The sequence below is a fragment of the Haplochromis burtoni genome, unplaced genomic scaffold, assembly GCF_018398535.1.
Source record: "Haplochromis burtoni strain Fernald_Lab_line unplaced genomic scaffold, NCSU_Asbu1 Contig_272, whole genome shotgun sequence".
Taxonomy (NCBI): Eukaryota; Metazoa; Chordata; class Actinopteri; order Cichliformes; family Cichlidae; genus Haplochromis; species Haplochromis burtoni.
The window spans coordinates 295,589-309,987 of NW_024582633.1; the positions used below are offsets into that span (position 1 = coordinate 295,589).

General features: G+C 42.6%; 1 protein-coding gene across 2 annotated transcripts in view; it reads right to left on the reverse strand.

Annotated features, from left to right (window-relative positions):
* Window positions 1-578: 578 nt before the first annotated feature.
* Window positions 579-14,399, reverse strand: part of LOC102290759 (PDZ domain-containing RING finger protein 4) — a 111,134-nt gene continuing 97,313 nt past the window's right edge. For both annotated transcript variants that reach the window (XM_005939750.2, XM_005939751.2), the window contains 5 exons: window positions 9,117-9,215; window positions 6,356-6,418; window positions 3,980-4,081; window positions 3,039-3,167; window positions 579-2,244 (listed from right to left, as the gene is read on the reverse strand). In XM_005939750.2, coding sequence (XP_005939812.1) covers window positions 772-2,244; window positions 3,039-3,167; window positions 3,980-4,081; window positions 6,356-6,418; window positions 9,117-9,215 — 1,866 coding nt within the window. In that variant the 3' untranslated portion in view covers window positions 579-771. The remainder of the gene's footprint in view (window positions 2,245-3,038; window positions 3,168-3,979; window positions 4,082-6,355; window positions 6,419-9,116; window positions 9,216-14,399) is intronic.

Genomic DNA, 14,399 nt, shown 5'->3' on the forward strand with positions numbered 1-14,399 from the left:
TTTACTAATGAATCAAAAGTATTTAAAAGTTTTAAGACATGTGATTCTGTGTCCAAAACTGTATTTCCCCACTAAACTGTTAGTGCAGCAGCTCTGATTTGTTCCCAATTTGTAGCTTTGTTGTTGAGGTTATAGAAACAACACGTGCTTTGCTGTAAAATGAGGTATCCAACTTTTTTAAAGATGTTTTTGCAAATTGCTGATAACAATTCAATTCAACGTGCAGCGCCAAATCTTTACCCCCTCCCACCTCCTCGTTTCCATGGGAATTGTCTTTAAAATTCAGGACAATGAGGAGTAACTATGTCCACGTCTCCTTTGCTTTGAATAGGAGACAAAGACTGCATACGTATACGTTAGTTTGTATTTATTTAAAAAAGTAAAAAGCAAATGACCGGCTGATGCTCCATTGGTAAGTGTGCATATTACGAAAAGGAAAAAAAGTCTCTTAGAACTGTCTTGAGTTAAGTGGTTACAACATAAATATGAAAATAGAATTGAAAAGATAAACATGTTTCGCGTAAAATAACAAAATAATTGTATTGTCATTGTATCATAGAAAAAATGCTTTTTCCCACAGAGTGATGTGAAAAAAACAATCTTGGAAAAACATCAAAATGTCATGATGCCGCTGATAAATTCTTTACAAAATGTTTTTTTTGGGTTACAAAGTGTGAAAAATATTCCTATTGTCCATGTAAAAATGCCACATTTAACGAGGCAAGTATGTCGTACCACATGGGGTAGAATGTGTGTGTTTCTTTTGTTTTTTTATACAGTAGTGACTGAAAGGAAGGCATTGTGTACCTTAGCTCCCTCTGGGGCCTTGGTACCATGAGTCATCAGCTCCTGGATTGTCATCCAGTTATCCAAGATCTTCTTGTTGCGTTTCTTCATCATCTTCTTGTGGCTGAGCTCTATGATGCTGACTTCCTTTCGACCTTCACTGCTGCTCTGAGGGTTCTCCCTCAAGCTCTCCAGCCGACTGCGCTGCATGAACTCTCGCCTCTTCCGCTGTTCTTTCGCTCTGACGAGGTGCTGCTTTCTTTCCTCTTTACTCCAGTACCTCCCCATCTTCATTTCACTCATTGCGTCGTCATCTGTCGTCATTCCCCCGCTGCGTTCCTCTTTAATCTTTAGGGCTCGCTCCTTCAGGATCTTGTCTCTCACAGGCCTCTTGGTGATGTAGCGGGTACCGTCACTACGGATCTTGACCTTCCACTCCATCTTGGGCTCTGTAATGGGCCTCTGAGGCTCTTTACAGACGCTAAGTAGACTGAGCTGGCTCTGAGCGTACTCTACAGCTGAGCGCTGTTGTATCAGCTGCATGTAGCTCTGGTAGTGGCGGGCGTGAGCTGGGATGTTGGTCTGCCTCTGCTGGGAACTGTGAGAAGGTGAGAAGTATGGATTTCGGGAAGCGCTTTGGTTTAGTTTCCCTCTGCTCTCTTCCTCAGCCTGAGGTGTTTGGTCTGACTCAGAAGGATTGCTGTGGTCAGGGCTGCTGCTCTTACCCAGGACTGGAGCGCGGCACGCTGGGATGGGGCTCAGGCTAAGAGAATGACCAGCAGCGAGGCCGCTGCAGAGGTTCCTCTGGTTTGTAAGACTAACCATTCTCTGGAGTGAGTGCTCCGGGGAGCGGTCCATTGCCAGAGGGGTGCTGCGTGAACTCTCTGCTGTGTTGTAGGCACTAGAGCTGTCCTTGTCCGATTTCTCTAGCCTCTCGTTAATGTCGGCCAGCTTACCCTTTGAGGGCTCACCGCGGTGAAAGCTTTGGATTTTGGTGGAGGGTGTAGAATGGCCCACTGAGGGAGACTGCTGACCCTTACGAAGTTTGTGGGCCTGCATGATGTTCTGACATTCAAGCTCGATGCTGCGCAGTTCCTCATTGAGCATACGCAGCTCGTGCTGTACCCCCGCCTGCTCCCCCATGCTGCACTCAATAGTGCTCCGGCGGCTGTAGAACAGGTCGTACTCGCCGCTGTTGCGTATTTGACATTTCAGTTCCAAGAGCTGCTGGAAGCGATCACCTTCTGCTTCATCGTCATCCTCATCCGTTTTGTCGTCTAGCCGCATGGAGCTGGTGGTAGAGTGCGTGTCCCGACTGTCTTTCAGGCACTGGGACAGACGTTTCTGGATATGTGCCATGACATTATGCTGCGAGTTCCCCATCCTGTCCTTTATGCTCAGTACATTGTCCTTATGATGAGGGAGTGTGGAACAAGTGGGCTTATCATCCTCTGTTCTCTGAAATAAGTTGAAGAGAATCAGTGTGAATTACTTCTAGATAGATAACAACTATGGGTTATGCAGCTGTGTACAACATAAACATGCGTTGTACATGAATGTGCAACAGCTACGCTCTTTTTGAAAGCAAGGTAATTAAACCTAAATGTACAGACTTTCTGTTTGGTAATACAGAAACATGCTTATTCTGAATTTATTCTCTGATTTAATCATGGAGCGAGGGAAAAAAAAAAACAACAACAAAAAGTCACAAGAACTTTTTAAGAGTTCAAGAAGTGCATCCCTCTTCTGCATTCCCCTGAAGGAATACATATGTTGTTGTGCATAACTCTGTTAACCAGCTCTGTTACTTCAGGGATTGTCTCCTCTCTGCCATGTCTTTGAAGTCCCATTTATATGGATTTTTGAGGTATGCTATCCTCTCAGCAAAACAGAATTTTAAATCACGGTTACTAATGTTTGGAATTTAAATGGTTCAACGGTCCCCCTCCATAAATATTCATAATCGGAATTTAACGCTCACATTTCACAGGGAGAAGCTTGTTTTGACTCGGTTTTGCAAAGAAAGTTGATGAACAGTTTGTCTTGTGATAGAAATGGCATCAAAGATAATATTGGCTGTGTATAATGATCTGTCGCAATGAGCTGTCCTTTTTTTCTCCTTGCTGAGTTTTAGAAGCTTCGTTATACTGAACAGTGCAAACAAAGAGCTTCAGAATTTCTTACATGGAGATAAGCTTTTTCATTCACTTGCTCATTACTGGCAGGGTCAATATGTCTCGATGCTGTCTGACCTGTTCATTCTCCTGTTCCTCTTGTAAGGCAGCTAATTCCATTTCCTCTCTTTGCTGCTCCTCCAACATTTCCATCTTCAGTTGCTCCAGGAACTCGCTATGTTCATCATCCAGCCAGGCTTCTTCCAGCTATAGGTGAAGGAAGAAGGAAAGCATATGGTGAAGGAAAGGGTTTAGGCTAGTGGCTTAGTGACATTTTTGTTATCCTTTTTGGGTAATAACAAGCGTCATGATACACATTTGACAGATATACAGTCCTCATCTTTTAAACATGGACTCTAATCATAGAATCAGAACCACGTAACTTGATGGCCACCACTTTTAACCTGTTAGGCCGTATCATCCACATCATCCATCATCTGTTTGTACATCTGATGCAAACCAAATGGTATTCATATCTGATGACTTCAGATTTACTACTAAAATGCATTTAATTAAAGAGCCTAGTATTGCTTCCAGTTCCTCTGCACTGCGGCAGAGTCCTTCCACTTAGTTTGTCATCGGCCCTGGGCCTGAACTCACTCCACATTAGCATGCCATTAGCTTTTATGGCTTACCGTTGGAAGTCAATTACAGTGGCGCTACATAAAAATAAAACATGATGAGGTCTCAGTCGTGGCTTGCAGTAGGAGTGGTTACATGTGGTGGGAGGGCGTTGGTGGCTACACCAAACTGCTGAGGTCTTCTTTGAGCAAATACACAGTACAGTACAGTAAAAGCCTGAATTTGAAACCATACAGGTTATGTAAACTGTAGATTATGTCCAGACAGTTCAAAAGCAGCTGGGTTATCTTAGCTCCACGGTTGTTCTTTTGTAAGTCTTTGTCACTTCAAACTTAGTTTCTTTTCTTTTCCAAAGACAAGTCGAGGAAATTAGTTTTTGCTATTTGACTTCAGTGCATAATAAGTCAGTGTGAGTTGAATGTGTGATTATTTCTCACCTGCATCTCAGGTCTGGCAACCAGCAGTATGATGTTCCTGCACTCGTCACTGGAGAGTGCAGCCATGGCTTCCTCCCTGTCCTGTACATCCTGGCCATTAATCTGAAGACGACAAACACGATTAAGACCATATTAGGTGAAACACAAACAAGCAAAAATTTCAACACAGGCACGAACACACAGGTTAACGTTCATCGCTCTAATGCAAATGCCCTTAAGAAAAACAAAATGCCACACTGAAACACATTGGACAGTAGTGCCCTTTTCCTGGGCAAATTGTCAACCCTCTCTGTAATAAATCTGGACCCAGCAGCGATTATGAATGAGACACCGGCCGTGGGCTGACGGAGGTGTTGTGTCCACCAAAGCATCCAGCAGCATACATACATCTAGCCGTACAATTAACTGGCCACTGACAGGTGGCGTCCATCTTTTTGCAGGCAGAGTAATGGCCCTGTCACTAGTGGATAATAGTGCCAGAGTACCCGTCTGCCTCACAAACCTACGCACACCGCTTCCCTTTGTTCAAATCAGCCACACAACATGTACTGTTGAGACAATTAGACCAGTAGCACTCATGGATCCACTTCACATAGCTATTATAGGCTAGGCAGACTATTTCCGTCTCTCTCTTTCCCTTCCCAAGATGGTCAAATATATATAAAAGAAACAGAGTCTGTACAACTTTCACTCATTTAGACAAGCTTTCTTATAATTTCTGTATAAAGTCTTCGGCTCTCCAGGCATCTTGAAGGAGTTTTAAAGCTCTTCTTTGGATGTTGACTGCCTTTTGTTTTATTCTTTGTTAAGATGATCCCACAGTGTCTCAATTATGCTGGGGTGGGGGATCTGAAGAGGCAAATTCACGACTAGAACAACAGTGTGTTTTTTCTGTCCAGATATAGTTTTACTGCATTGGCAGCGTGTTTGGAATCACTGGCATCATTCCAAAAGACCGGTTGCTACTGATTTTCAGTTTGCTTGTTCTGTAATTTGGTAAAGCCTCAGTCTTTTCTCCCTGTTTCCCATCTTTAACAATGGCTTCTTGACAGCCACCCTTCCACTGAGACCATTTCTGATGAGGCTTTAGCAAACAGTAGTTGGCTCAACCGGCACATCTCTTAGGTCCTTTGTCGGGTCTTTAATTAATTTTTTCATTTTTCTCTAAAGAACACGACTTTCAGAAACTGTTTATCTGCTGTAGATCATTATTTTTAGCTCTCTCATTTCTTCTTTTGTCCCATATTTTTAAATGTATTTAAGGAAACGCCACCATGCTGAGATATGCTAAGTTTTTGGCTAACAGGTAAGAATGACCATGTAGCTGCAAAAATATTACTGTGTACTGTGCATTTAGTTATACATTCAACAAAGAAATTGGAACAAAAAGATGAAAATCCAAATTAAAATAGGTTCTTTGATAAGTTGTCTGCTATGTGCGGATACAACAGTTACTGTTTTATGCTGCTATAATATGCCCAGCGATGTCAGGAGAGAAATTTCAGGGGTGAAAATGAGTGAAAAAGCAGTCAATGTCCAAAGAAAAACTTTGAAAGATCTTGAGAAAGTGTAAAGAACTATTGCTCAAGACCACTTTAAAAAAGTATGGCTCCTTGGAAGCAAAATATGTATATTGGAAGCATGTTTTTTTTGCCTGGTGTTCAAGACAGACAAGTGAAAAAAAAGATGAAATTGTCTCTATACAAGGGTGCAGGTTTAACTCTCTGGGATGAGCAGCTAATCCATAAAGCTAATGCAGAGCCCTGGGTTCCATCTGTTCCATCACAATAAAGGGAAGACAGCCCCAAAATTGCTTCCATACAGAAACAGATTATTGGTAAAACATACAAGTCCAAAATTCTGGAGGTGGTATCTCAGATGTTTTCAGTTTGTTTTATGGCAACCATGAATCCATTAACACTGGCTTAACAAGCTATTATGAAGCTATTATGGTGACAAACACTGTAATCGCCTACCTATCCCACAGAAACAACACGATCCAACCCAGAGCTCTAACAAACGTCGGTCCTTGTCAGTAGCCATTCCAAATCTCAAGCCTGGATATCTAGCTAGGGGCTAATAGCAGTTACTGCCTCTCAGCTATCCCACAGGAGGCAGCAGCACAGTGTCACTCCCAACCAGAACTCTTAAAAAACCCTGCTGGTGCTGAGTCGGTAACTAAAACAGCCAGGGGGACATTTCTCCCTCTTTAACAGTCACAGCGGGTGCAAGTTCCCCCTTTAATGTGCTGCCATTAAAAATGAATGGGCTCTCTTGCTGGGAGACAGTGGTTGAGTGTGACAAAATAGAAGAAGAATTTTATTTTGAACCTAATAAAAGCCAGTGTGGAGGTGACCAGCGAGTGCTTTACTGCACCTGTAAAATGCGATCCCCCTCCCGGATTCGTCCATCTCTGGCAGCGATGCTGTTTGGACTTATCTGTGAAGGTGGAGAAGGCACAAAATTATACATGAAACACTTTCAATCTTCATTCGAGAGAGTCTAGATGTGGCTGGAAGTATTGTGTGATAGCTGTCCAGACCATTCCCGACCATTTGATGTGTTCCTTTTATTGTTTCCTGAAAGCCTGAGGAAGAAGCTAAATCATCACCTTTATCATCCAAGACATCGATTGCACCTGCCTCAGTTATTATTTTTTTGACAACTTGATAAAAAACAAGTCTCTGCATATAGCATCTCCAGCCCGTAACTCAACTCCAGTACATCGTGCACCTGCTCCTCATGTAACTAATGCTAGTCAACAAGAGGGCAGAGCACTCTTTCATTGACCAATCAATCGGCATCTGGGGCCATTCGTTTCACTTTTTCCTATCAGATAAGATCTCGGCAGACAAGGAGGTGTTCAAGCACTCCATCTTCATGATAGTTCACTCCTACACAGAGGGCCTCTCATTAGACTGGGACAGAAGTCCCCAGGCAGGAATTAGTGAAGGGCTGGAGGAAAAAGAGGAAATTGAAGGTAATTTCTCAGCAGTCAAGGAGAGAACTTCAGATCGTGAATAACTTACAAAACCGTTTACGTGTTGAAGATGACATTGTTAGTGGCAAAACCGCTGTTTACGGAATGAGTTTCTTAGCTTTGCCTCTTAGCTTTATTCTTTTTTGTATGTTTGTTTCCTTTTTTAACTGTTTTTGAACTGTGAGAGGAAAAAGGGCAAGAGGCTCTGGCAGAGCAGTAAAGAAACAGCAGGTGAACTGAAAAGTCTAGAGAATCAGCCACATGTATTCACCCACTGTGCTATGAGACAGTAAAATGGAAAATGGCCATTCAACAATCTAAATTTGGAAAATTCTACTTGTTTTAAAATAACCTTGTATTCTTCCCCCACTCAACTCCCAGTGCAGCCAGCATACAGTGACATTCAGACACCTCATGTAAATGCAGTGCACTCCTCTTAGCCCTACTTTTTATAGAGTAAACACTTAAAGATGCTGCCAGGAGCCAGCGACCACAGTGATTTATATTCTACTCAGCTCTCAAAGAGAACACCTTGCGTGGTCCAAGTCGACTTCAAACGAATTTGAAAGTTGAGGAGAGCGGAGAATGGCATTTTCTATGCTTCCAACAAGTGGGAGAAAAATAGTCTCTCTCTTTACATGTATGCCAGTGCCTGCTTGTTGTCAGCTGCACTGAGACTGGATGAACAACAAAGACAAGACCTGAAAGCACTTCTGTGTTTTTTTCTTCTTCCTCTTTTTTGTTGTCGTTTGCTGTCTTGGCATTCATTTTGTTTCTGGTGAACTGACAGTATGATCACACACACACAGATCAATGCTAAACTGTTCAGTAATGTCAGATTTGATAAAAAGAATTCAATTTTAAAACTTCACCAAATAAAGAAATTTTTGTTTCTTACATTGAAGATGAATATTAAATTTTGTGTGAGATTTTTCATTAGACATTTCATCAAAGTAGTGATGTAGGAAGATACTTAATATTTAAGTGTTAGAATATGTATATACTGGAGTATGCTAGAAATATCATCTTTCAAATGGTTAGCAGCCCTAAATCTGGTTGCTGGATTAAAAATGGCTGTCAGGAAGAAGATACAGGATACATAGTGTCTCATTCATTACAGATTTTGGATCCTTACTCTCATCCGTCTGCTGTGTTGTATTGTCTTGACTACATGAACTAACACAACACAAGGGCCAGTAGAGTTTTTACTTGGCATGACTGAAAAGGTCCAATGACTACAATGCTGTTCCCTGTCAGCTTCTCTCTCTCAGTCTAGATTTGTGCAGCCTTTATCGCACTCACGGCATCCAAACGAGCTGTCGTCACCTTGGTTAATGTCATCGTCACCTGTGTCATCAGCTCGAAATGATAATTTTTTATGTTTGTGTTTACAGATGTCACCACATAAAAGAAAGATCTCCAGTCTCTTCGTCACACTGAGGAATGCAGATTGTTAAGTTAAACACTAAGTTATGATTGTGTTGAAACAGGACAAATTTGGATTGCTGCATCTCATATTCTGTCTGATTTTGCTAGCGTTGGTGCCTCGACACACCACCTGTAACCGTTTTGGACACAGAGGGTTAGCAGGCCGGTTTGAAAGACTGATAGAGCACGCAGGTTAGAGGGGTGGCTGTGGAATACATGGCAGGTCTATCAGGCAGGAGACTGCAGTTCGTGACTTGTTTTAGAGCTTTGTGTCCTGAGCTCCGTTTTCCCTTCCCCTGCTGCTTAGCTTGAGACATCGAAAACTTCACGATTGGGGTGAGGAAACTGCCTTTGTTTAAAAATGACTGAAAAATGACACTTTGACAGCACATTTAAATTTGATCCCAGAGGGTACTTAAAATGACGAGTGGAAGCGAGACCCTTCCTACTACAGTCTATAAAATGGTTACATGTATATGACACACATGCCAAAGGACAGCTAGTGGGTATCTGTGAAACAAAAGGGCAGTAGTTGATGCCCAGAAATGAGCAGGTACTGATTCAGGGTTTTGTGTGATTGTGTACATGCCAGTGTCACAAAACCTTTGAGCTTCGTGACTAATGTATGAAATTATGTATTCACAGTACTCACACTCAAGGTAATTGTTTGCAGATGTCTCGTATGAACGTCTTTATTTTATTTAAGTGCGGGGCAAGTTATCTACTCACCTCGCTAACATAGATGGCCACATCTTCTTCTTCATCTGTCCTGTAGCACAGAGTTAGGCCCAACTTCTCTTGGCTGTTGAGTCGACACAGTTCTACTTCCTAAGTGGAAAAGAACGGAAAAAAAGATCAAGAAGATGGAGTGATTTTACTACAAGGTTTGGAGGGTCCAAGAGACAGACTCCTCTAACCTCTAACCTTTAAAGGAAGAAACACAAACTGAATGATGTAAATTCTAAACACTTAACGTAAAAGCACGAGCTTGGCAATGGCTACACAAACACAAAGAGGCTGTTCCACTGATGAGGTCCTTTAAGTTCAGCGCAAAATAAAACTATATGATTTTTGAGTCTGGATTTCCAACTTTTCTGAGGTTTTTTAGTGTTTGATCATGAAAGACATTCTTGGCTCTGTGAGTTTGATCGGAGAGGCTTTGATAAATGTCAGAGGACTGAGTTTTTCTCTTTCAAGTCTCTGCTAAGTTATAAAATATTAGACTATAAATAAACTATATGCTAATGCCATCAGAAATACACACTTGCTACAGTTCTAAACTACTCCTCCGTGTCCTGTGGGGAGAGATAAACAAACTATTGACTAACAAATCAGTGGTCTGCAAATTTCCCAGGAGGCTTTTGGATTATAGCGTGGTACCCTGGTGAATACATGAATTATTCGTCTTTAATAAACACTAGTGGAAAAAAAGTAAAAATCGCACAAGTTCCCCTCCTCGTTTTAGCTCCTCGTTTTGGTGGAGCTTCTTTTATTTTCTTCAGTTTCTAAACTCTTAAAACCACTTTGCACTCTGTTTCTTTTAGCCACTGTGCAGCCAAACACGGCGCAGCACAGGCCTACACTCCATCTTCAAATGCTCAAACATATCAAGGGTGTTGGAGGGAATCAAGTGTGAAATGGCCTCTCCTCCCAAGGTCTTCATTAGAGCAGCAAAACACTCTCAGCAGCAGGAACGAGGTGGTTGAGTGAAGGGGAGGATGGTGGGGGCCGAGAGAAATAAGGTGGCGGTGAGGATTCTGGTGGGGCTCAGAGGGGTCTCAGACAGAAACCGTGAGAGTCATTTCCTCTTTGACAAGGAGCAGGTTGGCTGGTTACACGTGTCAGATGTGGCGACATTTCCCAGATAGTGGATGCGTGGTTTGGGGAGGGGGGGGGGGGGGGTGGCCGGATGTTGGCATGAGATGAGGGAAAAAAGGGGGGGAAAGGCCAATGGCTGCTGCTTCTGGCTACCCCTACTAAGCTGTTTTTGAGACCACACACACACACTTCCTCACATACACACAAACAGACCTTTAGGCTAAATTCCCATTTTTTCCTGCCCCACTGCCACTCATTTCTTCCCACACGCCCGTATCTCAGCTTGTCACACACACGGTGACAGATCATTGACGTGTTTTTGGACCAGCAACCTGCTGCTGCTGGGGTACACAATCCCGTAGACACACACACACACACACACACACACACACACACACACACACACACACACACACACACACACACACACACAGAGTTCTCTGCGCACATCTTATGCTTACACCTACACATATTCTCAACAGAGCACACATTCGCACATGCAGAGACAAAGAGCTTAAGGAGATCTGCATCATCTGAGCTTTGTGATTTTTTTTTTCCAGCATCTCCATCTGAGTGGGAGTTTAGATCTTTAATTGAGTGCCTCAGAAGCTGCGGCGGCGCAAAATCCCGGCTGATGCGTTAGTAAACAACACAAAAGCAAGAAACTTTACCTGTAGATTACCTGAACAAAATAAACTGCAAAAATCAATCATTAGTTAAATTAAAAATGTTTCTAATGAGATATCGTGCTATTGTTGGAGGAGATACTATTAAAGAAGCACGGCTCCAGAGGCAGTGGAGCAGTCATGGAGGTAATGGGGAGCCAAGGAGACAGTGCATATCTGGCATGCTAATATGATGTGTGAAATTGTGGGATATCTGTGGGAAATCACTAGCAGCGTCTCTGAGACATCTGCCTAAAAATAAACCACACAAATTAATTGCCGCGACTGAGGCGAAGCAGCAGCGTGAGCAGGTAATGCATCACCCCTATCTGGCTCCGTAAAACAAGCTTAAACTTACTTCTGACTAATTAATAGCTAGATATAGTGCTGCAAACCTGCGGCTAAATGATCAGAGAAAATAGATTGGCACCATTACTACATGGTGGATGAGGCATCAAATCTGTGCGTGTCTAATGATGTGACCCCATTTTATTTATCAGATGTTCTTTTTTGCCTATTTGTTTTAAGAATATATTGTTTGGAAAAAAAACACCCACTCACTCTGAAGCTTCTGCAAAAGGAGGTTGACTCCTGAACCATCAAATGCATTCGGCAATCACTGCCTCTCTCTTCTCTTTTCATTTGTTTTTTTTTTCCTCTATTTTCCAGGCGAGCTCTCTGCCTCTCAGGAAGGAGATTGCAGCACGGGGACGAGGGCTGACAGTAAATTAATGACTGCGATGGCGTGATTAAGGAGAAGATTGCCACCAACCATCAAAGCACATTGGATGCTGTCATAATAATCGCACTTTTGATTACCAGTAATTGAAAAAGCAGCCAGAAATGTGCGGATGGCTACCGCTGGCAGGGAAATTGGGAGGACTATCTCTGTGCTTGGAGTACTTCATGTCTGCAGAACTCACCTGAGGTAATCACAGGAATGGTTACTAATATAGTTTTGCCCCCACAGGCATGCAGGAATTCTAGGAAACGTATGTCTTAGTGCACATTTTTTGACATAGAATCTCAATACAAGATGGTTGTAGCCACCATGATGGCACCAACCGGTTTGTGATGTTAGAGCCTTATTTTACAACCGTACATGAAAGGAAACTTTTAGCAATGGCAAACGGCCTGTATTTGTATAGCGCGTTACACTACATTCAGTCATCGACACATTCACACACTGGTGATGGCAAGCTACATTGTAGCCACAGCTGCCCTGGGGCGCACTGACAGAGGCGAGGCTGCCGGACACTGGCGCCACCGGGCCCTCTGACTACCACCAGTAGGCAACGGGTGAAGTGTCTTGCCCAAGGACACAACGACTGAGACTGTCGGAGCCGGGGCTCGAACCGGCAACCTTCCAAGACGAACACCCAACTTCTGAGCCACGATCGCATTGATGCGTAATGCTCGATGACTGGAGTCTCCGTATTAGTCTGCAGCTGTAAAATTTTGCTCTGCATGTGTGTGTCTAGCTGAGAAGTGATTTAAAAAAGGCAGCATTAAGATTTTAATACTTTTACAGCCATCGTTCAGCCCGACAAGGGGTGAGCACTTGTGAGCACGGAAAGTTGCAGGTGTTTGTTAAATGTTTCACTCGATACCTTCGGGTCAATGCAAGTTGAGGCGTTTAAGACAACTAGGGTGGATGACAAGGACATTTTTTTTTTTTTTAATTTTGCAACATATTCATACGAGTGTGTGTGTTTATACAACACCAACAGACCGCAATCAGATGAAGGATGCCTCTAAATACACAATTATATGCCATTACATGACCGGCGATAACCTGTAATGTGTAATGATGTCAGGTTATTTTGTGAGGTCAGAGAATTCAGCACTCATGTTTTTATAACTTAACATGAACCATATAATGGAAGGTTTCCTGTGTCCTGTCCATATGTCCCCAGACCTGGATTAAATTACTGATCTGCTCTCTTGCTTTGTTAGGTACACATGCGCAACTGATTGTTAATGCCAATATCTCATTAAATCACATGGCAGCAACTCGGTGCATTTAAGCACGTAGACCTGCTGAAGTTCAAATAGAGCATCAGAGTGTGGAAGAAAGGTGATTTAAGTGACTTTGAATGTGGAATGGTTGTTGGTGCCTGATAGACTGGTTTGAGTATTTCAGAAACTGATAATTGAAAAATGTTGCCTGGGCTGACGAGTTTCAATTTCTGCTGCAAAATTTGGATGATGAGCTCAGAACTGTGTGTAAACGACATGAGAGCATGGATCCATCCTCCGGAGATGCTGGTGTTGGTGCATTGGTATCAAGATATTTTCTTGGCACACATTTGGCCTCTTAGTAGCAGTTGAGCATCATGCAAACACCTCAGCTTACCTGAGTATAATTGCTCACCATGTTTATCACTTTATGACAGTGTAACCGTCTTCTGATGGCTGCTTCTAGCAGGATGACACACCATGTCACAAAACTCAAATAACCTCAATCTGGTTTCTTGAACATGACACCAAGTTCATCGTACTCAAATGCAATTATCCAACAGAACACCTGGTAAAATATTATTAGCACTGTGGATGTGTCACTGTGTGATTTTATCGTGTCAATATGGACCAAAGTCTCTGAGGAGTGTTTTCAGCACCATAATAAATTTGCACCAGACAGAATTAAGGCTGTTCTGAAACTAAAGAGAGTCCAACCTGGTACCAGCACGGTGTCCCTTACAAAGTGGGTAAACTATCAGTCGACATACAGTAAGTGGAACAACATCAGGGTAGTATAAAACCCTGCAAGCATTTAAAAAAATAAAAAAATAAAGTGGAAAGGCTGCAAAGCACACAGAGTATAATAGGATTTGCTAATAGCAATGAGGCGTAAAAAGATGCTTTAATACATTATATTTGTTCCGATTTGACACTCAAGCCTCTGCGATTCAAATGGGTGCACAAATCTCTTTAGGATGTGAAGAAACAGCTCAACCTCAGTGGGTGAAAACATTCAGAACAAATTCAATGAAACAAATAGGAGGAGGGAGGGGTGAGCAATCATCATACATCAGACCAGAGGAGCCCTCGCTGACTTTGTGCTCACACCTCAATGACTCGGAAATAAAGAATATTGGACCAAAGCGGTTAACAGACACAGTCTGTTTATCACTTCCTGTCCCTGAATCAGTGATTCTCTAATGTGCTAGAGATCATTAGCCTCCAAAGCATCACCTATCCTACTGTTTCCCTTACTTACACTTTGGGAAAGACGCATAAGCAAAGATTTTTTTTTTTTTCTTGCTAGCAGCTGCCACACACACCTCACTTTAATTGGGTTTGATCATACTCAGTCAAACAGCTCCCTCGGTTTCTCTTCCGGACACATGAAAACAACTTACAAATCTCGAGCAAGAACGGGTGCACTTGGAAGTTTTCTACTTTATCTTGTCGCCTTTTGAGGGCAAAAGCTTTGGTCATTTTCAACAGAAGCGAGGACTGTGATGCAACTGATTATCTCGCACTACAGTGCTCCTGGGATTTGTCCTTAATAGATGAGCACAGGAGA